The sequence below is a fragment of the Molothrus aeneus genome, unplaced genomic scaffold, assembly GCF_037042795.1.
Source record: "Molothrus aeneus isolate 106 unplaced genomic scaffold, BPBGC_Maene_1.0 scaffold_30, whole genome shotgun sequence".
Lineage (NCBI taxonomy): Eukaryota > Metazoa > Chordata > Aves > Passeriformes > Icteridae > Molothrus > Molothrus aeneus.
In genome coordinates, this window is record NW_027098964.1 from 4743628 (window position 1) to 4771020 (window position 27393).

The 27393-nt window shown below is 57.8% G+C and overlaps 1 protein-coding gene across 1 annotated transcript in view; it reads left to right on the forward strand.

The window, feature by feature from the left end:
- Positions 1-314: 314 nt before the first annotated feature.
- DNMT1 (DNA methyltransferase 1) overlaps positions 315-27393 on the forward strand; it is a 28077-nt gene continuing 998 nt past the window's right edge. Inside the window, exons 1-33 of the mRNA XM_066570320.1 lie at positions 315-373; positions 3033-3075; positions 3445-3552; positions 5049-5286; positions 5920-5992; positions 6088-6178; positions 6573-6613; positions 6729-6780; positions 7036-7119; positions 7228-7337; positions 7417-7535; positions 7633-7725; positions 8468-8619; positions 10160-10347; positions 10886-11075; positions 11966-12063; positions 12161-12308; positions 12802-12917; positions 13706-13907; positions 13996-14129; positions 14222-14395; positions 15221-15442; positions 16678-16870; positions 17275-17365; positions 18018-18149; positions 19469-19751; positions 20147-20288; positions 21530-21696; positions 22472-22649; positions 23453-23648; positions 24591-24754; positions 25826-25942; positions 26619-26709. Coding sequence (XP_066426417.1) covers positions 315-373; positions 3033-3075; positions 3445-3552; positions 5049-5286; positions 5920-5992; positions 6088-6178; positions 6573-6613; positions 6729-6780; positions 7036-7119; positions 7228-7337; positions 7417-7535; positions 7633-7725; positions 8468-8619; positions 10160-10347; positions 10886-11075; positions 11966-12063; positions 12161-12308; positions 12802-12917; positions 13706-13907; positions 13996-14129; positions 14222-14395; positions 15221-15442; positions 16678-16870; positions 17275-17365; positions 18018-18149; positions 19469-19751; positions 20147-20288; positions 21530-21696; positions 22472-22649; positions 23453-23648; positions 24591-24754; positions 25826-25942; positions 26619-26709 — 4489 coding nt within the window. The remainder of the gene's footprint in view (positions 374-3032; positions 3076-3444; positions 3553-5048; positions 5287-5919; positions 5993-6087; positions 6179-6572; positions 6614-6728; positions 6781-7035; positions 7120-7227; positions 7338-7416; positions 7536-7632; positions 7726-8467; positions 8620-10159; positions 10348-10885; positions 11076-11965; positions 12064-12160; positions 12309-12801; positions 12918-13705; positions 13908-13995; positions 14130-14221; positions 14396-15220; positions 15443-16677; positions 16871-17274; positions 17366-18017; positions 18150-19468; positions 19752-20146; positions 20289-21529; positions 21697-22471; positions 22650-23452; positions 23649-24590; positions 24755-25825; positions 25943-26618; positions 26710-27393) is intronic.

The following is a 27393-nucleotide window of genomic DNA, read 5'->3' on the forward strand; positions in this document are numbered from 1 at the left end:
CCCCCCCCCTCCGCCGCTCCCGGTACCGCCCCGACTCCTCCGGTCTCCCCCGGTCTCCCCCGATCCCCTCCCGGTCCCTCCGGCCCGGCAGACACCGCCTGGCCCCGCGCTGTCCCCCCCCGCGGCGGCAGCATGGTGCGCGCCGGCTCCCCCCGCGCGATGGTCGGCGCCGCCCCGCTCCCGCCGCTCGTTTCCGCGCGAAGCCGCTCCCGGTCCCGCCGAGCCGGGCCCCGAGCGCGGCCCCGAACCCGGCCCGGAATCGGGCCCCGAGCCCGCCCCGCGCCCCCCGCCCGGCCCCCGCCGAGCCGCTCCCGATGCCGGCCCGCGCCGCGCCGCTGCCGCCGGCCCCGCTGCCCGCCGAGCTGCGCCGACGGTGAGTCCCGGCCGGGAGACGGGAGCGAGACGGGAGTAGGGCCCCCCTCTCACAGAGCTCACAGCCCTTAGAGCCCCTCACAGCCCTTGGAGCCCCTCATGACCCTTCAGAGCCCCTCACAGCCCTTGGAGCCCCTCATGACCCTTCAGAGCCCCTCACAGACCTCAGACCCCTTAGAGCCTCTCAGAGCCTTCAGAGCCCTTACAGCCTTCAGAGCCCGTCACAGACCTGAGAGCCTCTCACAGACCTCACAACCCTTAGAGACCTTCAGCCTTCAGAGCCCCTCACAGCCTTCAAAGTCTCTTACAGGCTTCAGAGCCCCTCACAGCTCTCAGGGCCCCTCACAGCCTTCAGAGCCCTTCAGAGCGCTCACAGCTCTCAGAGCTTTCAGAGCCCCTCAGAGCCTTCAGAGCTCTGAGCCCCTCACAGACCCCAGAGTCCCTCACAGACCTCACAACCCTTAGAGCCCCTCAAAGCCCCTCACAGCCTTCAAAGCCCTCAGAGCCCCTCACAGCCTTCAGAGCTCTCTGAGCCCCTCAGAGCCCCTCACAGACCTCACAACCCTTAGAGCCCCTCACAGCCTTCAGAGCCTTCAGAGCTCTGAGCCCCTCTGAGCCCCTCACAGACCTCAGAGTCTCTCAGAGCCCCTCATAACACTCATAGCTCATCACAGCTCTCAGAGCCCCTCACAACCTTCAGAGCCTCTCAGAGCCTTCAAAGCCTCTCAGAGCCCCTCACAGCCTTCAGAGCTCTGAGCCCCTCACAGCTCTCAGAGCCTTCAGAGCTCTGAGCCCCTCACAGCTCTCAGAGCCCCTCACAGCCCTTGGAGCCGCTCATGACCCTTTGCAGTCCCTCACAGCCCTGAGCCCCTCAGAGCCCTCACAGCCTTCAGAGCTCTCAGAGCCCTTCAGAACTCCCCACAACCCTTGCTGCACTCACGGCTCCCAGAGCCCCTCAGCTCTCACAGCCCCTCATGACCCTTCACAGCCCCTCACACCCAGACCCCACCAGGGAGGGCTGAGGGCCCCCCCAGCCTTGGCAATGTCACCCCCTCATGGCACTGGCACCACCCTCAGCCCTGTCAGTGACACCCCCCGGGATGGGCTGAGGGCCACCAGCCCTGGCAGTGACACCCCCTCATGTCACTGCCACCCCCCAATGGCACTGCCACCCCCCAATGGCACTGACAACCCCCCCAAAAACAGCGACCCCCCCCAATACCACCCTGACCCCCCAGGACTGGGCTGTCAGCATCACCTTGCATTCACAGACCCCCCCCAAAATTACCCTGATCCCCCTCAAACCACCAAAATTACCCTGATGCCCCTAAAATTACCCTGACCCCCCTGCACCCCCAAAATAACCCTGATCCCCCCAAAAGTGCCCTGCCCCCCTCTGCAGTGACCCCCCCCCCATATTTTGGGGACCCCCCCCCCCCTCCAGCCCCGGACCCCCCCAAATCCCCCCTGCCCCAGTTTTGGGGTGCCCACGTGGCCCCGGCTCTGTCCCCACCCCGTGTCCCCTGTTCAGGGATTTTTGGGATGGGGTGGGGGGGTGTGGCACATTTTGGGGTGATCCCGGTGGGAATTGTCACTGTGTCCCCCCAAACCCCTCCTGTGCCCCGCGGGCCGGGCAGGAAGGGGGGGGCCCCAAACCCCTCCCCCGCTTCCGGCGCGGTGCCCGCGCTGTCCCCAAGGTCCCCGTGGCTGTCCCCAAACCCGGGGGACCCCCAAAATCCCCCCAGAGCCCCCCCAAAAAAACCCAGATCCTGCAGGAAAAGGGAAATGGGAAGTGGGGGTGGCACTGGAGAGGTGCTGGGACATGGGGACAGGGTGGTGGCCTGGGGACAGGAGCCATCCCAGAGGGGACAGGAGCCATCCTGGGGGGACAGGAGCCATCCCAGAGGGGACAGGAGCCATCCTGGGGGGACAGGAGCCATCCTGGGGGGACAGGAGCCATCCTGGAGGGACAGGAGCCATCCTTGGGGGACAGGAGCCATCCTGGGGGGACAGGAGCCATCCCAGAGGGGACAGGAGCCATCCTGGGGGGACAGGAGCCATCCTGGGGGGACAGGAGCCACCCCAGAGGGGACAGGAGCCATCCCAGAGGGGACAGGAGCCATCCTGGGGGGACAGGAGCCACCCCAGAGGGGACAGGAGCCATCCCAGAGGGGACAGGAGCCACCCCAGAGGGGACAGGAGCCATCCTGGGGGGACAGGAGCCACCCCAGAGGGGACAGGAGCCATCCTGGAGGGACAGGAGCCATCCTGGAGGGACAGGAGCCATCCTTGGGGGACAGGAGCCATCCTGGAGGGACAGGAGCCATCCTGGGGGGACAGGAGCCACCCCAGAGGGGACAGGAGCCATCCCAGAGGGTCCCATCCCAAACCCCTGTGGATGGGACGTTCCCAGGGAATGGCTGTGGCACCCGAGGGGTCCTGACCTGGCTCGTGTCCCCTGTCCTGACCCCAATTCTGGGGTTCTGACCCCAATTCTGGGGGTTCTGACCCAAATCTGGGGTTCTGACCCCAATCCTGGGGTTCTGACCCCAATCCCGGGGCTCTGACCCCAATCCTGATGGTCGGATTGTCCCTTTGTCCCTTTGTCCCCTCCCTCGGTGTCCCCACCCCGGTGACCCCGGCTGTGTCCCCCCCCCCAGGCTGCAGGACTTGGAGCGGGATGAGGAGAACCTGGGAGAGAAGGTGAGTCCTGAATGTCCCCAGTGTCACCTGGGCAGTCCCGAATGTCCCCATTGTCACCTGGGCTGTCCTGAATGTCCCCAGTGTCACCTGCCTGTCCTAGAGTGTCCCCAGTGTCACCTGCCAGTCCTGAATGTCCCCAGTGTCACCTGGGCTGTTCTGAATGTCCCCAGTGTCACCTGGGCTGTCCTGGAGTGTCCCCAGTGTCACCTGGGCAGTCCTGAATGTCCCCAGTGTCACCTGGGCAGTCCCGAATGTCCCCAGTGTCACCTGCCTGTCCCGAATGTCCCCAGTGTCACCTGCCTGTCCTGGAGTGTCCCCAGTGTCCTTGCCATGTCCCCTTGGTGTCCCCAATGTCCCCGATGTCCCCAGGAGAGCGTCCAGGAGAAGCTGAGCCTCATCCACGGCTTCCTGCAGGCCGAGGTGCAGCTGCAGCTCAGCGAGCTCGAGGCCAAACTGCGCCGGGAGGAGCTCAGCGAGGTGAGAGCCCCACCTGGGATCGGGGCGAAACACCTGGGAAATCCTAGAAAACACCGGGATTTGGGGTGAAACACCTGGGAAATCCTAAAAAACACCGGGATTTGGGGTGAAACACCTGGGAAAGGCTAAAAAACACCGGGATTTGGGGTGAAACACCTGGGGAATCCTAAAAAACACCGGGATTTGGGGTGAAACACCTGGGAAAGGCTAAAAAACACCGGGATTTGGGGTGAAACACCTGGGAAATCCTAAAAAACACCGGGATTTGGGGTGAAACATCTGGGAAATCCTAAAAAACACCGGGATTTGGGGTGAAACACCTGGGAAAAACTAAAAAACACCGGGATTTGGGGTGAAACATCTGGGATTTGGGGTGAAACACCGGGATTTGGGGTAAAACACCTGGAAAAGCCTAAAAAACCCCAGGATTTGGGGTGAAACACCAGGATTTGGGGTAAAACACCTGGAAACGCCCAAAAACCACCGGAATTTGGGGTAAAACACCTGGAAAAGCCTAAAAAAACCCAGGATTTGGGATAAAACACCTGGAAAAGCCTAAAAACCACCAGGATTTGGGGTGAAACACCAGGAAAAGCCTAAAAAACCCCAGGATTTGGGATAAAACACCTGGAAAAGCCTAAAACCACCAGGATTTGGGGTAAAACACCAGGATTTGGGGTAAAACACCTGGGAAAGCCCAAAAAACACCGGGATTTGGGGTAAAACACCTGGAAACACCTAAAAACACTGGGATTTGGGGTAAAACTCTGGGATTTGGGGTAAAACACCTGGAAAAGCCTAAAAAACACTGGGATTTGGGGTAAAACACCTGGAAAAGCCTAAAACCCCTGGGATTTGGGGTAAAACACTGGGATTTGGGATAAAACACTGGGATTTGAGATAAAACACTTGGAAAAGCCTAAAAATCCCTGGGATTTGGGGTAAAACACCTGGAAAAGCCTAAAAAACCCTAGGATTTGGGGTAAAACACCTGGAAAACCCCTGGAAAAGACCGGGATTTGGGGTAAAACCCTGGGATTTGGGATAAAACCCCAGGAAACCAGGAAAACCCTGGGACTCCACTCTGCCCCTGCTTTCCCTGTGGGATTTGGGATCACGAATCCCTGGGGGGTTTGGGATCACACCCTGGGATTTGGGATCGTGAATCCCTGTGGGATTTGGGATCACATCCCAGGATTCATGCTCAGCCTCCCTTTCCCAAGGGGGTTTGGGATCATGAATCCCCTATGGGGTTTGGGATCACACCCTGGGGTTTGGGATCACGAATCCCCCATGGGGTTTGGGATCACACCCTGGGATTTGGGATCATGAATCCCTATGGGGTTTGGGATCACACCCTGGGGTTTGGGATCACACCCTGGGATTTGGGATCGTGAATCCCCTATGGGGTTTGGGATCACACCCTGGGATTTGGGATCGTGAATCCCTGTGGGATTTGGGATCACGCCCCAGGATTTGGGTGCTCCCCTCCCCAGGAGCGTTACCTGGCCAAGGTGAAGGCGCTGCTGCGCCAGGAGCTCTCGGCCCCCAACGGCTCCGGGGGCCCCAATCCCAACGGCTGCCCCGGGAACGGCGCCTTCGGCAGCGATGAGGATGAGGACGGGGCCATGGAGCTCGAGGAGGGCGTGGCAGCGTCCTCGTCCCCGTCCTGCTCCGGCCCCGCCGCCAGGGCACGGAAATCCCGCAGGAGCCGCTCCAACGGGGACGCCAAAAGTGAGGATTTGGGGTTTCGGGGTTTTTTTGGGGTGTAAATGGGGGATTCTGGGGGGGTCTGGAGGGTTTGGGGTGGGGCAGGTCCCATTGGGATGGGGGGGGATCTCTCAGGAAGGGTTTTGGGGTCTCCTGGTTTTGGGGTGTGGCAATTTCCATTAGGATCAAGAACTGGGTTTTGGGGTCTCCTCATGAAGGGTTTTGGGGTCTCCTCTGGAAAGTTTTAGGGTCTCCTCATGAAGGGCTTTGGGGTCTCCTCTGGAAAGTTTTAGGGTCTCCTCATGAAAGGTTTTGGGGTCTCCTTGGGAAGGGTTTTGGGGTCTCCTCATGAAGGGTTTTGGGGTCTCCTCTGGAAGGGTTTTGGGGTCTCCATAGAAAAGGTTTTGGGGTCTCCTCTGGAAGGGTTTTGGGGTCTCCTTGGGAAGGGTTTTGGGGTCTCCTCATGAAGGATTTTAGGGTCTCCTCTGGAAGGCTTTGGGGTCTCCATAGAAAAGGTTTTGGGGTCTCCTCTGGAAGGGTTTTGGGGTCTCCTTGGGAAGGGTTTTGGTGTCTCCTCATGAAGGGTTTTGGGGTCTCCTGGCCTTGGGGTGTGACAATTCCCGTTGGGATTTGGGATCCACCGTGGTTTTCCCGCAGAGTCCCCGGCCAGCGCCCGCGTCACCCGCAGCTCCGGCCGGCAGCCGTCCATCCTCAGCCTCCTGTCCAAAGGGTCAGTGGGAAGGGTCACCCTCCTCTTCCTCATCCCACCATCCCAAACCCTTCCCATTCCCCCAAAAAAATCCCGTCCTGGGTTCGATCCCGCAGATCCAACAAGAGGAAATCAGAGGAGGCCAACGGGGAGGTGAAGCCGGAGCTGATGAACGTGGAGAAGGAGGAGGAGGAGCTGGAGGAGAAGGTTGGTGGTGACATCCTGGACCTTTTCCAGGTCGTTTTTGGGGTGATTTCCCAGGATTTTGGTCAGTGGTGACATCCTGGACCTTTTCCAGGTCGTTTTTGGGGTGATTTCCCAGGATTTTGGTCAGTGGTGACTTCCAGACTTGTCCTGGGTTGTTTTTGGGGTGATTTCCCAGGATTTTGGTCAGTGGTGACTTCCCGGACCTTTTCCAAGTCGTTTTTGGGGTGATTTCCCAGGATTTTGTCAGTGGTGACATCCTGGACCTTTTCCAGGTCGTTTTTGGGGTGATTTCCCAGAATTTTGCTCTGTTGTGACATCCTGGGGTGATTTCCCGGGATTTTTGGCCACGTTTTCCTTCTCATTTTCCCTTTTTTTTTTTTGCCTTTTTCTCCAGGATCAGGATGAGAAAAGGATGAAAATGGAAACCAAAGATGGGTGAGGAAAAGGGGGGACATTCCCAGAGCCGTGTCCCGCTGACGGTGACAATGACAATGACAACAATGACGTCACTGCTCCATCCTCATCCCAGAATTTCATTTTCCCCTCCCAGGTCGGAAATCAAAGACGAAATCCCTCAGGTTAAAATCACTGCTCCTGCTAAAGTAAGTCCCTCCTCATTCCACCTTTTTTTTTGGGAATTCTAAATCCCTTAAAACTCCTGAATTTTAGGGTTTTTTGGGATGAGTTGATTATTCCAAAGCATGGATTATCCTATGGGGAATACAAACCCATTTCCAGCTTCCCAAAACCAAGCAGCTGGGGCTGGTTCTGATGGGAAACCCCAAATTTTCCCAAAATCCTGGAGAATTCCGGGAATAACTTCGGGAAAAGCTGATTCTCCCTCCCCTCTCCCGCAGACCACCCCCCCAAAATGCCTCGACTGCCGGCAGTACCTGGACGACCCCGACCTCAAATTCTTCCAAGGGGACCCCGACGACGCCGTAAGGGATCCAAACCCTCCTTCCTCGAGCTCAGGAAAATCAGGAACATCCCTAAATCCCTTTTTTTTTTTGGTTTTTTTGGTTTTTCTCTCCCTCCCCCAAACCCAGCTGGAGGAGCCGGAGATGCTGACGGACGAGCGCTTGTCCATCTTCGACGCCAACGAGGACGGGTTCGAGAGCTACGAGGACCTTCCCCAGCACAAAGTCACCTCCTTCAGGTGAGACCCCGGGGGCGGCGGTTCCCTCCGGGATCCCCTCTGGAACGGCGCCCCACGCCCTCCCTGTCCCCCCCGGCAGCGTTTACGACAAGAGGGGGCACCTGTGTCCCTTCGACACCGGCCTCATCGAGAGGAACATCGAGCTCTACTTCAGCGGCGTCGTCAAACCCATCTACGACGACAACCCCTGCATGGACGGTGAGGGGCCGCCCGCGGTTCTGGGGCGTTTTGGGATCCCCCCAGGTGGGAACCGTCCAGATTTTTGGGGTTTTTTTGGTGCTTTTTGGCTTGGCAGGTGGGGTGAGAGCCAAGAAGTTGGGGCCCATCAACGCCTGGTGGATCACGGGCTTCGACGGCGGGGAGAAGGCGCTGATCGGCTTCAGCACAGGTGAGGAGGGGATTTTGGGGGAGTTTGGGGGAATTTGGGGCTTTTTGGGGTTGGTTTTGGGTTATTTTGGGTTTTTTTTGAGGGGAGGGTTTCAGGGGTTTTGCCCTTTCTCCTCCTTTTTCTCCCTTCTTTTTTCTCCCTTTTTCCTCCTTTTCTCCCTTTTTGTTCCATTTTCTTTTCTCCCTTTTTCTCCCTTTTTGTTCCATTTTCTTTTCTCCCTTTTTTTTCCATTTTCTCTCTTTTTCTCCCTTTACTTCTTCTTCCTTCTCCTTTTGTTCCTGTTTTTTCTTGTTTTCTTTTTTCTTTCTTTTTCTTTCTTTTTCTCTTTTTTCCTCTCTCTTTTTTCCCTTTTTTCTGTCTTTTTTTCTCTTTTCTTCTCCTTCCTTCTTTCTCTTCTCTTTTCTCCTTTTTCCTGCTCTTTTCCCCTTTTTTCTTTTTTCTCTTTTCCTTCTTCTTTCTTTCCTCCTCTTTCCTTTTTCCTGCTCTTTTCCCCTTTATTTTCTTTCTCTTTACCTTCCTCTTTCTGTCCTCCTTTTTCTCCATTTTCCTGCATTTTTCCCCTTATTTTCTTTCCTCCCCTTTTCCTCTTTTCCCCTTTATTTCTTCTCTCTTTCCTCCTCTTTTCTTTCCCCTTCCTCTTTTTCCTCCTCTTCCCCTCTTTTCCCCCATTCCTTTCCTACCCCCCACCCAAAACCCCCCATTTTTCCCCAAATTCCCCCAATTTTGGGGTTTTTTTCCCCAGCTTTTGCCGACTACATCCTGATGGAGCCGAGCGAGGAGTACGCGTCCACCTTCGCGCTGATGCAGGAGAAGATCTACATGAGCAAGATCGTGGTGGAGTTCCTGCAGAACAACCGCCACGTCAGCTACGAGGACCTGCTCAACAAGATCGAGGTGACGGTGCCACCGCAGAGACCATCCCGACCCTTCCCAACCATCTCCAAACATTCCCAACCATCTCCAAACATTCCCAACCATCTCCAACCCTTCCCAACCATCTCCAAACATTCCCAACCATCCCGACCCTTCCCAACCATCTCCAAACATTCCCAACCATCCAAACCCTTCCCAACCATCCCGACCCTTCCCAACCATCTCCGACCCTTCCCAACCATCTCCAAACATTCCCAACCATCTCCAAACATTCCCAACCATCTCCAACCCTTCCCAACCATCTCCAAACATTCCCAACCATCTCCAACCCTTCCCAACCATCTCCAAACATTCCCAACCATCTCCAACCCTTCCCAACCATCCCGACCCTTCCCAACCATCTCCAACCCTTCCCAACCATCTCCAAACATTCCCAACCATCTCCAAACATTCCCAACCATCCTGACCCTTCCCAACCATCTCCAAACATTCCCAACCATCTCCAACCCTTCCCAACCATCCCGACCCTTCCCAACCATCTCCAACCCTTCCCAACCATCCCGACCCTTCCCAACCATCTCCAAACATTCCCAACCATCTCCAACCCTTCCCAACCATCCCGACCCTTCCCAACCATCTCCAAACATTCCCAACCATCCCGACCCTTCCCAACCATCTCCAAACATTCCCAACCATCCCAACCCTTCCCAACCATCTCCAAACATTCCCAACCATCTCCAAACATTCCCAACCATCCCGACCCTTCCCAACTATCTCCGACCCTTCCCAACCATCTCCAACCCTTCTAAACCATCCCCAGCCCTTCTAAACCATCTCCAACCATCCCAACTCTTCTAAACCATCTCCAACCCTTCCCAACCATCTCCAACCCTTCCCAACCATCTCCAAACATTCCCAACCATCCCGACCCTTCCCAACCATCTCCAAACATTCCCAACCATCCCAACCCTTCTAAACCATCTCCAACTCTTCCCAACCATTCCCAACCATCCCCAACCACTCCCAACCATCCCAAACCATCCTCAACCCTTCCCAACCATTTCCAACCATCACCAACCCTTCCAAACCATCCCAAACCATCTCCAACCATCCCAAACCATCCCAAACCATCTCCAACCATCCCAAACCATCTCCAACCATCCCCAACCCTTCCAAACCATCTCCAACCATTCCCAACCATCCCAAACCATCCTCAACCCTTCCCAACCATCCCCAGCCCTTCCCAACCCTTCCAAACCATCCCAAACCATCTCCAACCATCTCCAACCCTTCCCAACCATCTCCAACCCTTCCCAACCATCCCCAACACTTTCCAACCATCCCAAACCATCTCCAACCATTCCCAACCATCCCCAACTCTTCCAAACCATCCCAAACCATCTCCAACCATCTCCAACCCTTCCCAACCATCTCCAACCCTTCCCAACCTTGGTGACCCTTGGAATGGGTGATCTGGGGAGGGGTCAGAGACCATCCCCAACCATTCCTGGCCATCTCCAACCCTTCCAAACCGTCCCCAACCCTTCCCAACCTCCCCCAGACCACGGTGCCGCCGGCGGGGCTCAACTTCAACCGTTTCACGGAGGACTCGCTGCTGCGCCACGCCCAGTTCGTGGTGGAGCAGGTGGAGAGCTACGACGAGGCCGGCGACAGCGACGAGCCCCCGGTGCTCATCACGCCCTGCATGAGGGACCTCATCAAGCTGGCCGGGGTCACCCTGGGCAAGAGGTGAGGTCTGGGGGCAAAAAACCCAAAATCGGGAAAATCCGACCAGAATCTGGGAATTGGGACCTTAAAAGTAGAAGAATTTGCCCAAAACTGGTGAGGATTTGGGTTCAGTAGTGAGAGAAGTGCTGGGAATCAGAGCAGAAACCCTCCCAAAATTGGGAAGATCCCCCCAAGATCACAAAAACCCTCCCAAAATTGGGAAGGTCCTCCCAAAACTGGGACAATTCTCCCAAAATTGGGAAGATCCACCCAAGATCACAAAACACTGTCAAAACTGGGACAATTCTCCCAAAATTGGGAAGATCCTCCCAAGATCACAAAAACCCTCCCAAAATTGGGAAGATCCTCCCAAAATTGGGAAGATCCTCCCAAAACTGGGCAAACCCAAACCTGGTGCTGCTCCAGAAGGGGAAGGACGCTGGGTTGGGTCCCCAAAATCCATCCTCACCTTTTGGGGACCTCACCCAGCACCTGTGGGGGTCCCTGGGGTGCTGTCCCCGCCCCTGGGCGTGGCCTGAGCGCTGTCCCCGTGCCGCAGGCGAGCCGTGCGGCGCCAGGCCATCCGCCACCCCACGCGCATCGACAAGGACAAGGGTCCCACCAAGGCCACCACCACCAAGCTGGTGTACCTCATCTTCGACACCTTCTTCTCGGAGCAGATCGAGAAGGACGAGCGCGAGGAGGACAAGGAGAACGCCACCAAGCGCCGGCGCTGCGGCGTCTGCGAGGTGACCGCGGGTCACCGGCGGGGCGGCGGGGGTGGGTTTGGGTGGTTGGTGTTGAAAGGTCTTCCAGCCCTTGGTCAACGTCATGGGTTGGATTGGGTTGGTTGGTTTTGAAGGACTCACAGTGTTGGTCAATATCAGCATCATGGGTTGGGTTGGTTGGTCTTGAAGGTCTCTTCCAGTCTTGGTCAATATCAGCATCATGGGTTGGGTTGGTTGGTCTTGAAGGTCTCTTCCAGTCTTGGTCAATATCAGCATCATGGGTTGGGTTGGTTGGTCTTGAAGGTCTCTTCCAGTCTCGGTCAATGTTATTATCATGGGTTTGGGTGGTTGGTCTTGAAGGTCTCTTCCAATCTTGGTCAACATCACCTCCCTGGGTTGGGTTGGCTGATCTTGGAGAGTTTTCCAATCTTGGTCAAAGTTATTATCATAGGCTGGGTTGATCTTGGAAGGGCTTTTCCAGCCTTGGTCAACGCCGGTGTCATGGGTTGGGTTGGGTTGGGTTGGTTGGTCTTGAAGGACTCCCAGTGCTGGTCAGTGTCACCTTCCTGGGTTGGGTTGGCTGATCTGGGAGAGTCTTCCAATCTTGGTCAGTGCTATTGTCATGGGTTGGGTCGATCTCCGAGAGCTTTTCCAGCCTTGGTCAACGCCAGTGTCATGGGTTGGCTTGGGTTGGTTGGTCATGAAGGTCTCCTCCAGTCTTGGTCAAAGTTATTACCATAGGCTGGGTTGATCTCGGAGAGCTTTTCTAGCCTTGGTCAATGTCAGTGTCACGGGTTGGCTGCTTGGTTTTGGAAGATCTTCCAACCTTGGCCAGCATCAACATCATGAGTTGGTTGAGTTGATCGTGGAGGGGCGTTCCCGGTGTCACCGGTGTCCCCGTCCCGTGCCAGGTGTGCCAGCAGCCCGAGTGTGGCAAGTGCAAGGCGTGCCAGAACATGGTCAAGTTCGGCGGCAGTGGCCGCAGCAAGCAGGCGTGTCTGCAGAGGAGGTGGGTGGCCCTGTCCCCGATGTCCCCAATGTCCCCGATGTCCCCAATGTCCCCATCCCCGGTGACACCCCCGGTGACGCCCCCGGTGACCTCCCAGGTGTCCCAACCTGGCGGTGCGGGAGGCGGATGAGGATGAGGAGGTCGATGACAACATCCCCGAGATGCCCTCGCCCAAGAAGATGCTCCAGGGCCGCAAGAAGAAGCAGAACAAGAGCCGGATCTCCTGGGTGGGGGAGCCCATCAAGGTGAGGCACCTGGGCAGGTGAGGGGGCCTGGAAAGGTGAGGGAACACGTCCAAGTGAGGGGACACATCCAGGTGAGGGGATCTGGCAAGGTGGGAGAACCCATCCAGGTGAGGAGAACCCATCCAGGTGAGGTTAGAGTTGGATCTTGTGGATGGAGAACCCATCCAGGTGAGGAGAACCCATCCAGGTGAGGAGAACCCATCCAGGTGAGGTTAGAGTTGGATCTCATGGATGAGGGAACCCATCCAGGTGAGGGGAACCCATCCAGGTGAGGGCCCCATCCAGGTGAGGCCAGAGTTGGATCTTGTGGATGGAGAACCCATCCAGGTGAGGGGAACCCATCCAGGTGAGGGCCCCATCCAGGTGAGGAAACCCATCCAGGTGAGGCCAGAGTTGGATCTCGTGGATGGGGGAACCCATCCAGGTGAGGACCCATCCAGGTGAGGACCTCATCCAGGTGAGGCCGTACCTGTAACGCCCCCATGCCCCGCAGAGCGACGGCAAGAAGGATTTTTACCAACGCGTCTGCATCGACTCCGAGACGCTGGAGGTGGGAGACTGTGTGTCCGTGAGCCCCGACGACCCCACCAAGCCCCTCTACCTGGCCAGGTGGGTTCTCCATGTGCACACAGGGGTGGGGATATGGGGACATCCCCACCGAGCCCCTCTACCTGCCCAGGTGGGTTCTTCGTCTTCCCATGGGGTGGGGACATGGGGACATCCCTGATGATCCCACCAAGCCAGGTGGGCTCTCCGTTCTCCCATGGGATTGGTGACATGGGGATGATCCCACCTGCCCAGGTGGGCTCTCCCCAGTCCTATGGGCTGGGGACACCCCTGATGATCCCACCAAGCCAGGTGGGCTCTCCATTCTCCCATGGGCTGGGGACATGGGGATGTCCCCATGATCCCACCTGCCCAGGTGGGTTCTCCATTCTCCCATGGGTTGGGGACACCCCTGATAATCCCACCTGCCCAGGTGGGCTCTCCATTCTCCCATGGGGTTGGGGACATGGGGATGATCCCACCTGGCCAGGTGGGTTCTCCATTCTCCCATGGGTTGGGGACACCCCTGATGATCCCACCAAGCCAGGTGGGCTCTCCATTCTCCCATGGCTTGGGGACATGGGGATGATCCCACCTGCCCAGGTGGGCTCTCCCCAGTCCTATGGGCTGGGGACACCCCTGATGATCCCACCTGGCCAGGTGGGCTCTCCATTCTCCCATGGGTTGGGGACATGGGGATGTCCCCAATGATCCCACCTGCCCAGGTGGGCTCTCCCCAGTCCTATGGGCTGGGGACACCCCTGATGATCCCACCTGCCCAGGTGGGCTCTCCATTCTCCCATGGCTTGGGGACATGGGGACATCCCCTCTCACACCGCGCCACCCCTCAGGGTGACGGCCATGTGGGAGGACAGCAGTGGCCAGATGTTCCACGCCCACTGGTTCTGCCCGGGCTCGGACACCGTCCTGGGGGCCACCTCGGACCCTCTGGAGCTGTTCCTGGTGGACGAGTGCGAGGACATGCAGCTCTCCTACATCCACGGCAAGGTCAACGTCATCTACAAGGCGCCCTCGGACAACTGGGCCATGGAGGTGGGGACACGGAGGTGGGGACAGCTGGACCCGCCCGCGCCGGTCAGCGCCGCCCAGCCCGGCCACCCCGCTGCTCTCTGTCCTCCAGGGCGGGCTGGACACGGAGATCAAGATGGTGGAGGACGATGGGAGGACCTACTTCTACCAGATGTGGTACGACCAGGAGTACGCGCGCTTCGAGAGCCCGCCCAGCACGCAGCCCACCGAGGACAACAAGTACAAGTCAGTTTTTTGGTGGAAAACTCCAAGTTTTGGCTTCTTCCCACCTCAAAAATGGAATTTTTTTTGGGGAGAACCTGGTGGTGTCCCAGCAGGTTCTGCATGAGCTGCGCACGCCTGGACGAGGTGAGGCACAAGGAGATCCCCAAGGTGGCCGAGCCGCTGGAGGAGGCCGATGGGAAGATGTTCTACGCCGTGGCCACCAAGAACGGCGTCCAGTACCGGGTTGGGGACGGCGTCTACCTGCTGCCAGATGCCTTCTCCTTCAGGTGGGCTTAGAGGATCTCACCTTTGGCATGGGATTTTGGGGTTTTGGGGTTTTTCCCCACCTGTGAATGGGAGGTCTGGTGTCCTGAATCTCCAGAAGTTTGGCATCAAAGTTACCCCAGTTTTGGTTTTGATTTGTTTCATTGAGAGGTGGCTCTGGTGGGATGATCCTGGAGCTGTGTTTTTGGGGGGTGAATTGGAATTTGGGAATTGCAGGGTCGGAGATTTAAAGTTGGGAGATCCCTCTGAAGACCCTGAGTTCCAAATTTTAACCCAGTTTTGGGGGGATAAATTGGAATTATGGAGTTAAGGCTCTAAAACCTCCCCAAGATCTCTTAATTCCAAATTTTCACCCAACTTTTGACAAAAAATTTGGGGTCAAGGCTGGAAAACCCCTCTAAGAACCTTCAATTCCAACTCTCCACCCAACTTTTGGTGCACAAACCCAACTCAAGTCCATAAAACCCCTCCAAGACCCCTAAATTCCAACTCTCCACCCAACTTTTGGTGGACAAACCCAACTCAAGTCTATAAAACCCCTCCAAGACCCCCAGATTCCAACTTTTGGTGCACAAACCCAACTCAAGTCCATAAAACCCCTCCAAGACCCCCAAATTCCTGCTCTCCACCCAACTTTTGGTGCACAAACCCAACTTAAGTCCATAAAACCCCTCTAAGAACCTTCAATTCCAACTCTCCACCCAACTTTTGGTGGACAAACCCAACTCAAGTCCATAAAACCCCTCCAAGACCCCCCTAACTCCACCCTCCACCGCCCCCACCTCCCCGTGCCGACGTTTTGGGGCCGTTTCTCCCGATTTCGCCAGCGTGAAGCCGGCCAGCCCGGCCAAGAGGCCCAAGAAGGAGGCGGTGGACGAGGAGCTGCACCCCGAGCACTACCGCAAGTACTCGGAGTACATCAAGGGCAGCAACCTGGACGCGCCCGACCCGTTCCGCGTGGGCCGCATCAAGAGCATCTTCTGCAGCCTCCGCGGCAACGGCAAGCCCAACGAGGCCGACATCAAGCTCTGCATCTACAAGTTCTACAGGTGCCGAATCCGGGCGCTTTTGGGGCGTTTTGGGGAGGTTTGGAGTCGGCGGTGGAAGTCGATTTTGGTGGCTTGAAGTTTTGGAGGCTCTTGGTTGACTTCATGATTTGGACGGTCCTTGCTGGACCTTCCCAGTTGGAGGAGCTGTCCCAAAACCGGGAGGGTTGTCCCAGACTTGGTGAGGCTGGTTGGCCTCAAAATTGGGAATTTTGTCCCCAAATCCGTGAGGGTTTTTCCCAAAGTTGGGAAGGTGGTCCCAGAGTTGATGAGGATTTGGGGTCGGTGGCACGAGCGGTGCTGGGAGTTGGGGTGGAAATCCACGGACTTGGGTGATCCTGGTGGGGCATCTTTGGATGTCTTGAGATGTCTTTGGACTTCTTCGGATTTTTTGGGGTATTTTTGGATATTTTGGGACATTTTTGGATGTCCTGGAGCATCTTGAGATGTCTTTAGAGTTCTCTTGGTGTCTTTGGATTTTTTTGTGTATCTTTGGATATTTTGGGACATTTTTGGATGTCCTGGAGCATCTTGAGATGTCTTTGGACTTCTTTGGATGTCTTTGGATTTTTTTGGGCATTTTTGGATATTTTGGGACATTTTTGGATGTCCTGGAGCATCTTGAGACATCTTTGGATTTCTTTGATTTTTTTTGTGCAACTTTGGATATTTTGGGACATTTTTGGATGTCCTGGAGCATCTTGAGACATCTTTGGATGTCTTTGGATTTTTTTTGGGGTATCTTTGGATATTTTGGGACATTTTTTGATGTCCTGGGACGTCTTGAGATGTCTTTGGATTCTTTTTGGGTATCTTTGGATATTTTGGGACATTTTTTGATGTCCTGGGACATCTTGAGATGTCTTTGGATTTTTTTGGGGTATCTTTCGATATTTTGGGGCATTTTTTGATGTCTTGGGACGTCTTGAGATGTCTTTGGATTTTTTTGGGGTATCTTTGGATATTTTGGGACATTTTTGGCTGTCCTGGAACATCTCGATTCATCTTCAGATGTCGTGGGCGCTCTTTGAACATCTCAGAACATTTTTGGACATCTCTGGACACCTCCGCCTCCCTAAAAACCCCTTTTCCCTCAATCCCCTCCCCATCCCACCTCCAACCTTCCCTCCACCCCACCCCAAACCCCCCTCTCCACACCCCAACCCCACCACGAGGAGCGCCCACCTCGGGGCTTTTCCCCCCTCCCCTAACCCCGGCGTTCTTCTGGAAACTTCCAGGCCCGAGAACACCCACAAGTCCACCAAGGCGAGCTACCACGCCGACATCAACCTGCTCTACTGGAGCGACGAGGAGGCCACCGTGGAGTTCCGGGCGGTCCAGGGCCGCTGCTCCGTGGTCTACGGAGAGGACCTGACCGAGAGCATCCAGGACTACTCGGCCGGGGGCCTGGACCGCTTCTACTTCCTGGAGGTGAGGGACAGGAGAGGCCCCAGGGATGGAGGAGGGGACACCTGGGACGGAGCAGAATTCGGGGTTCTGGTGTTCCGTGGTAGGGGGCTGGATTTGGAGCCGGTTCTGATATTTTGGGGAGTGAATCCTGGGTACTAATCTGGATTTTCAAGGATCTGAATGAGTTCCTGGGGGTCTGAATGAGTTCCCGGAGGTCTGGAGACACCAGGGATGGAGTTCTGGGTGGTTTTTCATTGAAGGGTTGGATTTGGAGCCGGTTCTGAGATTTTGGGGGAGCAAATTTTGGGTACTAAACTGGGTTTTCAAGGGTCTGGATGAGTTCCTGGGGGTCTGGAGACGCCAGGGATGGAGCAAAATTTGGAGTTCTGGTGAAATTGGGATTTTTGTTTGGTTTTTTTTCCCAGGCTTACAACGCCAAAACCAAGAGCTTTGAGGATCCTCCCAACCATGCCCGGAGCTCCGGGAACAAAGGGAAGGGGAAGGGGAAAGGGAAAGGTGAGGCTGGAAAAGGGCTGGGAAATGGGTGGGAAAAGGGCAGAAAAAGGGGTGGAAAAGGGACAGAAAATGAGTAAAAAAGGGGCAGAAAATGGGCAAAAATAGGGCAGAAGAGAGGTGGGGAAGGGGCTGAATATGGGGCAGAAAATGGGTAAAAAGGGGCAGAAAAACCGGGTGGAAAAGAGGTGGGGTAGGGGCTGGAAAAGGGGCAGAAAATGGGTAAAAATGGGTAAAAAGGGGAATGGGTAAAAAATGGGTAAAAATGGGTAAAAAGGGAAGGGGAAGGGGAAAGGGAAAGGTGAGGCTGGAAAATGGAGTGGAAAAGGGGTGGGAAAGGGGCAGAAAATGGGCAAAAACGGGGCAGAAGATGGGTGAAATTGGACAGAAAATGGGTAAAAAAAGGGCAGAAAAATGGGATGGAAAAGAGGTGGGGAAGAGGCTGGGAAAGGGGCAGAAAATTGGTAAAAATGGGGCAGAAAATGGGTAAAAAAGGGACAGATAATGAGTAAAATTGGGCAGAAATTTGGTAAACATTGGGCAGAAAATGGGTAAAAAAGCGGCAGAAGAGGGTCTGGGAGGCGATGGACTCCCAGAGGAAGATGAGAAGGAGGAAGAGCAGGCCCTGACCCGTCCCTGGCCGGGTTTTTGGCAGGGAAGGGCAAGGGGAGGGCGGTGAGCGCGGAGCAGAGCGAGCAGGAGCCGGCCAAGCTGCAGGTGCCCAAGCTGAGGACCCTGGACGTGTTCTCCGGCTGTGGAGGCCTCTCCGAGGGCTTCCACCAGGCAGGTGAGGTCCAGCTGGTGGAGCTGGGGCTTGGGAAGGCGTGGGAAGGGTCCCAGGGGTTGGCAAATCTGCTGGAGGTTCGCAGTGCCCGGCCTTGGGTGTTCCCACCTGGGTCTGGGCGTTCACACCCAACCGTGGTCATTGCCACCCAATTCTGACCATTGCCACCCAATTCTGACCATTGCCACCCAACCGTGGTCATTCCTACCCAACCATGGACATTCCTACCCAACCATGGACATTCCCACCCAACCGTGGTCATTCCCACCCAACCGTGGTCATTCCCACCCAACCGTGGTCATTCCCACCCAACCGTGGTCATTGCCACCCAACCATGGACATTCCCACCCAACTCTGACCATTCCCATCCATTCCTGACCATTGCCACCCAACCATGGTCATTGCCACCCAACTCTGACCATTCCCACCCAACCGTGGTCATTCCCACCCAACTGTGGTCATTGCCACCCAACCGTGGTCATTGCCACCCAACCGTGGTCATTGCCACCCAACCATGGACATTCCCACCCAACCGTGGTCATTGCCACCCAACCATGGACATTCCCACCCAACTGTGGTCATTCCTACCCATATGTGGTCATTGCCACCCAACCATGGACATTCCCACCCAACCATGGTCATTCCTACCCAACTGTGGTCATTCCCACCCAACCATGGTCATTCCTACCCAACTGTGGTCATTGCCACCCAACCGTGGTCATTCCCACCCAACCGTGGTCATTGCCACCCAACCATGGACATTCCCACCCAACCATGGACATTCCCACCCAACCGTGGTCATTCCCACCCAACCGTGGTCATTCCCACCCATCTCTGACCATCACTGACCATTCCCAGTGCCCATCCCTGGCCACCCTCTCCCATCCCTGTCCATCCCTGTCCATCACTGACCATTCCCACCCATCTCTGACCACCCCTGGCCATTCCCACCCAACTCTGACCATTCCCACCCATCCCTGACCATCCTTGACCATTCCCACTCAACTCTGACCATTCCCACCCATCCCTGACCATCCCTGGCCATCCCTGACCATTCCCACCCATCCCTGACCATCCCTGACCATTCCTGACCATTCCCACCCATCCCTGACCATCCCTGACCATTCCTGACCATTCCCACCCATCCCTGACCATCCCTGACCATCCCTGACCATTCCCACCCATCCCTGGCCATCCCTGGCCACCCTCACCCATCCCTGACCATCCCTGTCCATCACTGACCATTCCCACCCATCCCTGACCATCCTCACCCATCCCTGACCAACCCTGACCACCCCTGCCCGCCCCGGCCATGCCCTCAGGTGTCTCGGAGACGCTCTGGGCCATCGAGATGTGGGAGCCGGCGGCGCAGGCGTTCCGGCTCAACAACCCCGGCACCACGGTGTTCACCGAGGACTGCAACGTGCTCCTCAAGCTGGTCATGGCCGGCGAGAAGACCAACTCCTTGGGCCAGAAGCTGCCCCAGAAGGGCGACGTGGAGATGCTCTGTGGTGGCCCCCCGTGCCAGGGCTTCAGCGGCATGAACCGCTTCAACTCCCGCACCTACTCCAAGTTCAAGAACTCCCTGGTGGTCTCCTTCCTCAGGTGGGTCTGCAGGGCGGTTCTGGGCAGGTGGGACCACATCTGGTGTTCCCTTGTGGCGTTGGAGGGGTTTTTGGGCAGGTGGGACCACATCTGGTGTCCCAAGGTGGGTTTGGAGGGGTTTTTGGGAGGTGGGACCCCATCTGGTGTCCCCTCATGGGGTTGGAGGGGATTTTTGGGTGGTGGGACCACATTGTTGTACCCTTGTGGGGTTGGAAGGGATTTTGGGAGGTGAGACCCTGTCTGGTGTCCTCTGGTGGGTGTGGAGGGGGTTTTTGGGTGGTGGGACCCTATCTGGTGTCCCCTCATGGATGTGGATGGGATTTTTGGGGTGATGGAGGGGATTTTTGGGGTGAGACCCCGCCAGAAGTCCCTTGGCCACCCCTCTGTCCCCGCAGCTACTGCGATTATTACCGGCCGCGCTTCTTCCTGCTGGAGAACGTCCGGAATTTCGTGTCCTTCAAGAGGTCCATGGTGCTCAAGCTGACCCTGCGCTGCCTGGTGCGCATGGGCTACCAGTGCACCTTCGGGGTGCTCCAGGTAGGGTCTCCAGGGCTGCTTTTGGGGGAAAAAACCCCTTTTTTGGCACCCTGAGGAACCTTGGTTGTGTTGCACCCTGGGGACGTTCCCAAAGAAGTTGGGATTGGCCGATTCCCAGTTGGGTCCTTCAAAGGGGGGATTGACCCCTCAGGTGGCTCTGGGGACATTCCCACCCCTGTCCCTCAGGAATTGTCCCCTCCCACGGCCCAGCTGACCCCTTGGGTGGCTTTGGGGACATTCCCACCCCTGTCCCTCAGGAACTGTCCCCTCCAAAGGAGGAATTGTCCCCTTGGGTGGCTCTGGGGACATTCCCATCCCTGTCCCTCAGGAACTGTCCCCTCCAAAGACCCCTCAGGTGGCTCTGGGGACATTCCCATCTCCATGAGGGCTCCACATGGCCATGGCCACCACAGGAACTGTCCCCTCCAAAGGCAGAAAGGCAGACCCGTCCCCTCCAGAGGCAGACCCGTCCCCTGGGGTGGCCCTGGCAGTGTCCCCTGGCTTGGCCCTGGCTCGGTGTCCCCATGGTGACAATGGGGTTGTCCCCTCAGGCCAGGCAGTGTCCCTTGGGGTGGCCCTGGCTGTGTCCCCATGGTGACAGCACTGTCCCCTCAGGCCGGGCAGTGTCCCTTGGGGTGGCCCTGTTTCTGTGTCCCCATGGTGACAATGGGGTGGCCCTGGCTGTGTCCCCATGGTGACAGCACTGTCCCCTCAGGCCGGGCAGTACGGCGTGGCGCAGACGCCGCGCCGTGCCATCGTCCCTTGGGGTGGCCCCTCAGGCTCGGTGTCCCTTGGGGTGGCCCTGGCTCTGTCCCCATGGTGACAGCACTGTCCCCTCAGGCCGGGCAGTACGGTGTGGCGCAGACGCGGCGCCGTGCCATCGTCCCTTGGGGTGGCCCCTCAGGCTCGGTGTCCCTTGGGGTGGCCCTGGCTCTGTCCCCATGGTGACAGCACTGTCCCCTCAGGCCGGGCAGTGTCCCTTGGGGTGGCCCTGTTTCTGTGTCCCCATGGTGACAGCACTGTCCCCTCAGGCCGGGCAGTGTCCCTTGGGGTGGCCCTGTTTCTGTGTCCCCATGGTGACAATGGGGTGGCCCTGGCTCTGTCCCCATGGTGACAGCACTGTCCCCTCAGGCCGGGCAGTAGGGCGTGGCGCAGACGCCGCGCCGTGCCATCGTCCCTTGGGGTGGCCCCTCAGGCTCGGTGTCCCCATGGTGACAGCATTGTCCCCTTTGTCCCCTCAGGCCGGGCAGTACGGCGTGGCGCAGACGCGGCGCCGTGCCATCGTGCTGGCGGCGGCGCCGGGCGAGAAGCTGCCCATGTTCCCCGAGCCCCTGCACGTGTTCGCCCCCCGCGCCTGCCAGCTCAGCGTCGTGGTGGACGACAAGAAATTCGTCAGCAACATCACCCGGTGGGTGGGAGCCCGGGGACACCGGGAAACACCGGGAAACACCGGGAACCCGATGGGAATTCCGGTTTGGGAATTCGGCACTTGGGAACTGGGGATTCTGTGTTAGGAACTGGGGATTCTGAGTTGGGGATTCGGCACTTTGGGATTCGATGTTGGGGATTTGGCACTTGGGAATTGGGAATTCTGAGTTGGGAATTCCAGTTTGGGAATTCGGCACTTTAGGATTTGATGTTGGGGATTTGGCACTTGGGGATTCTGTGTTGGGAACTGGGGATTCTGAGTTGGGGATTTGGCACTTTGGGATTCGATATTGGGGATTTGGCACTTGGGAATTGGGGATTCTGAGTTGGGAATTCCGGTTTGGGAATTTTGGTGTTGAGAATTCTGAGTTGGGAGTTCCACGTTGGGAATTCCAAGTTGGGAGCTCCAAGTTGGGAATTCCGAGCTGGGAAATCTGAGCTGGGGCTTCCAACTTGGGAGTTCTGAATTGGGAGCTCCAAGTCGGGAAATCCAAGTTGGGAATTCTGAGCTGGGAATTGTGAGCTGGGATATCCAAGCTGGGAGCTCCAGGTCAGGAATTCTGAGTTGGGAAATCCAAGTTGGGAATTCTGAGTTGGGGGTTCCAAGTTGGGGGTTCCGAGTTGGGGGTTCCGAGTTGGGAATTCTGAGTTGGGAAATCCAAGTTGGGAGATCCAAGTTGGGGATTTTGAGTTGGGAATTCCGAGTTGGGGGTTCCAAGTTGGGGGTTCCAAGCCGGGGATTCCGTGCCCCCCAGGACGTACTCGGGCCCGTTCCGCACCATCACGGTGCGGGACACGATGTCGGACCTGCCGGAGATCCGGAACGGCGCCTCGGCGCTGGAGATCTCCTACAATGGCGAGCCCCAGTCGTGGTTCCAGCGCCAGATCCGCGGCTCCCAGTACCAGCCCATCCTCAGGGATCACATCTGCAAGGTGGGAACGGTGGGAACGGTGGGAACGGGATCCACCAGGTCCCGCCGGGTCCCGCCGGAGCAGCCCCGCGGCTTCCTGGGGTGGCCGTGCCCAAAATCGGGATGGGGGAACCGTGGGAACTGGTGGGAATGGTGGTGGGAATGGTGGAGGTGCTGGGAATGGTGGAGTTGATGGGAATGGTGGAGATTTTGGGAACTGGTGGAGATGTTGGGAATGGTGGAGATGGTGGGAATGGTGGAGGTGCTGGGAATTGTGGAATGGTGCCCAACAACCACTGGTGGTGCCCAACATCCCCCATTGATGCCCAGCATCCCCCAATGGTGCCCAACGTCCCCCAGTGATGCCCACTGTCCCCTGTTGGGGTCCAACATCCCCCATTGGTGTCCAACACCCCACAGTGGTGCCCAAGATCCCCCAACATCCCCTAATGATGCCCAACATCTGCCATTGATGCCCAACGTCCCCTAATGGTGCCCAGCATCCCCCAATGTCCCCCATTGATGCCCAACGTCCCCCACTGATGGCCAACGTCCCCCAATGGTGCCCAACGTCCCCCATTGGTGCCCAACGTCCCCCATTGGTGCCCACCATCCCCTAATGGTGCCCAACGTCCCCCATTGGTGCCCAGCGTCCCCCAATGATGCCCAACATCCCCCAATGGTGCCCAACATCCCCCAATGGTGCCCAACGTCCCCCATTGATGCCCACCATCCCCTAATGGTGCCCAACGTCCCCCATTGGTGCCCAGCGTCCCCCATTGATGCCCACCGTCCCCCACTGATGCCCACCGTCCCCCACGGCAGGACATGAGTGCGCTGGTGGCGGCGCGGATGCGGCACATCCCGCTGGCGCCCGGCTCCGACTGGCGGGACCTGCCCAACATCGAGGTGCGGCTCTCGGACGGCACCAGCACCAGGAAGCTGCGCTACACCCACCACGAGCGCAAGAACGGCCGCAGCAGCTCCGGCGCCCTGCGCGGCGTCTGCTCCTGCGCCGAAGGTGCGTGGTGGGACTCCGTAATCACGTCCTCACCTGGGCTGGAGGGGTCTTTTTCCCCAAATTTTGGGTTTTTTTGGTTGGTGGGGGTGAGCGATGTCCAAGCCTTGAAGGTTCCCAATGGTCATTGTCCCAGCCCTTGGGTGGGGCTGGTCATGGTGTCCAGTGGTCATCATTGGCCCAGCCCTTGGGTGGGGTTGGTGGGGATGACCAGTGGTCATCGTTGTCCCAACAGTTGGGTGGGCTTGGTGGTGGTGTCCAATGGCCGCCATGTCCCAACCCTTAATGGTGGCCAATGGTCATTGTCCCAACAGTTGGGTGGGGTTGGTGGTGGTGTCCAATGGCCGCCATGTCCCATTGGTTGGGTTTGGTGGTCTCCAGTGGCCACCATGTCCCAACCCTTAATGGTTCCCAGTGGTCATCGTTGTTTCAACAGTTGGGTGGGGTTGGTGGTGGTCACCAATGTCCAACCCTTGAAGGTTCCCAGTGGCCATCGCTGTCCCAGCCCTTGGGTGGGCTTGGTGGTGGCGACCAATGGCCACCATGTCCCATTGGTTGGGTTTGGTGGTCTCCAGTGGCCACCATGTCCCAACCCTTGATGGTGGCCAGTGGTCATCGCTGTCCCAGCCCTTGGGTGGGCTTGGTGGTGGTGTCCAGTGTCCAGCCCTTGAAGGTTCCCAGTGGTCATCGCTGTCCCAGCCCTTGGGTGGGCTTGGTGGTGGTGTCCAGTGTCCAACCCTTGAAGGTTCCCAGTGGTCATCGTTGTTTCAACAGTTGGGTGGGGTTGGTGGTGTCCAGTGTCCAACCCTTGAAGGTTCCCAGTGGTCATCGCTGTCCCAGCCCTTGGGTGGGCTTGGTGGTGGTGTCCAGCGGCCGCCCCGTCCCAGCCCCTGCTGGTGGCCCGTGCTGGGTTGTCCCACGGTTGGGTTTCTCGGTGTCTCCCAGGGAAGCCGTGCGACCCGGCCGACCGGCAGTTCAACACGCTCATCCCGTGGTGCCTCCCGCACACCGGCAACCGCCACAACCACTGGGCCGGGCTCTACGGGCGCCTCGAGTGGGACGGCTTCTTCAGCACCACCGTCACCAACCCCGAGCCCATGGGCAAGCAGGTGGGGACACCGCGGGCACCACCGGCGGCGGGGCCTCGTGGGGGTGTCCATGGTCATCGTTGGCCCAGTGGTTGGGTTTGATGGTCTCCAGTGGCCACCATGTCCCAACCCTTGACGGTGGCCAATGGTCATTGGCGCAACAGTTGGGTGGGTTGCTTGGTGGTGGTGTCCAGTGGTCATCGTTGTCCCAGCTCTTGGGTGGGGTTGGTGGTGGTGACCAATGTCCAACCCTTGAAGGTTCCCAATGGTCATCGTTGTCCCAACAGTTGGGTGGGTTGCTTGGTGGTGTCCGATGGCCACCATGTCCCAACCCTTGATGGTGGCCAATGGTCATTGTCCCAACAGTTGGGTGGGGTTGGTGGTGTTCAGTGGCCACCATGTCCCAGTGGTTGGGTGTGATGGTCTCCAGTGTCCACCACGTTGGATCTGATGGTCTGTGGTGGTCCCCATGTTGGGTGTGATGTTCTCCGGTGGCCACCACGTTGGGTGTGATGGTCTCCAGTGTCCACCATGTTGGATCTGATGGTCTGTGGTGGTCCCCATGTTGGGTGTGATGATCACCAATGTCCGCCATGTTGGTCTCTAGTAGCCACCATGTCCCAACAGTTGGGTTTGATTGTCACCAAGGTCCACCAGGTTGGGTTTGATGGTCACCAATGTCGACCACGTTGGGTGTGATGTTCTCTGGTGGTCACCATGTTGGATTTGATGGTCTGTGGTGTCCCCCACGTTGGGTGTGGCGTTCTCTGGTGGTCCCCACGTTGGGTGTGGCGTTCTCTGGTGTCCCCCACACTGGGTGTGATGTTCTCTGGTGGTCACCACATTAGGTATGATGGTCACCAATGTCCCCCATGTTGGGTTTGATGGTCACCAATGTCCCCCATGTTGGGTTTGATGGTCACCAATGTCCCCCATGTTGGGTTTGATGGTCACCAATGTCCCCCACGTTGGGTGTGACGTTCTCTGGTGGTCCCCACGCTGGGTGTGATGGTCACCAATGTCCCCCACGTTGGGTGTGACGTTCTCTGGTGGTCCCCAGTCGGATCTGACGTTCTCTGGTGTCCGTGGCAGGGCCGGGTGCTGCACCCCGAGCAGCACCGCGTGGTCAGCGTGCGGGAGTGCGCGCGCTCCCAGGGCTTCCCCGACACCTTCCGGCTCTTCGGCAACATCCTGGACAAGCACAGACAGGTGCGTGCCACCAGCTGCTGTCCCCGTGTCCCCATTGTCCTCTTGTCCCATTGTCCATTGTCCCTTTGTCCCTGCAGTGTCACCACCCTGTCCCCTCTCTGTCACCACCCCCATGTCCTCTCGTCCCACTGTCCTCTTGTCCTATGCCCATTGTCCCTTTGTCCCCTTGTCCATTGTCCCACTGTTCTCTTGTCCCTTTGTCCATTGTCCGTTTGTCTCTTGTCCCCTTGTCCATTGTCCCTTTGTCCCTGCAGTGTCACCACCCCCATGTCCTCTTGTCCCACTGTCCTGTTGTCCGTTTTCCCTTTGTCCCACTGTCCCTTGTCCCACTGTCCATTGTCCCCATTGTCCGTTGTCCCTTTGTCCCATCATCCTTTTGTCCCCTGTCCCCCGTCCTATGTCCCTGTCCCTCTGTCCCCTGTCCATCTGTCCCTTATCCCCCTGTCCCTGTGTCCCCTGTCCCACTGTCCGTCTGTCCCCAGGTTGGTAACGCGGTGCCCCTGCCCTGTCCCCCTGTCTGTCCCCTGTCCCCCTGTCCCTGTCCCATGTCTGTCTGTCCGTCTGTCCCCAGGTTGGTAACGCGGTGCCCCCTCCCCTGTCCCACGTCTGTCTGTCCGTCTGTCTGTCCCCTGTCCCCCTGTCCCTGTCCCATGCCTGTCTGTCCGTCTGTCCCCAGGTTGGTAACGCGGTGCCCCCTCCCCTGGCCAAGGCCATCGGGCTGGAGATCAAGGCCTGCGTTGTGGCCAAGCTGCGCCAGGACACGGCCGGTGAGTGACCCCCACGGTGTCCCCATGGCGTCCCCAAGGTGTCCCCGTGGTGTCCCCACAGTGTCCCCAAGGTGTCCCCAAAGTGTCCCCATGGTGTCCCCACAGTGTCCCCACAGTGTCCCCACAGTGTCCCCAAAGTGTCCCCAAAGTGTCCCCAAAGTGTCCCCATGGTGTCCCCACAGTGTCCCCAAAGTGTCCCCACGGTGTCCCCACAGTGTCCCCAAGGTGTCCCCAAAGTGTCCCCAAAGTGTCCCCACGGTGTCCCCACAGTGTCCCCAAAGTGTCCCCACGGTGTCCCCAAGGTGTCCCCAAGGTGTCCCCATGGTGTCCCCTCCCTGTCCCCTCCCTGTCCCCGCCCCCGTTACCCCACAGTCCCTGCAGTGTCCCCACAGTGACCCCGTGGTGTCACCATTCCATGTCCCCTCTGTCCCCTCCCTGTCACCGCCCCATTATCCCACAGGTCCCCACGGTGTCCCCATGGTGTCCCCACCCTGTCTCACAGGTGCTCACGGTGTCCCCTCCCTGTCACTATGCCAGCTCCCTGCAGGGCCCCTCCCTGTCCCCACTGTCCCCTCACTGTCCCATTGTCCCGCAGGTCCCCATTGTCCCCATTGTCCCCTCACTGTCCCATTGTCCCCATTGTCCCCACTGTCCCCTCACTGTCCCCATTGTCCCGCAGGTCCC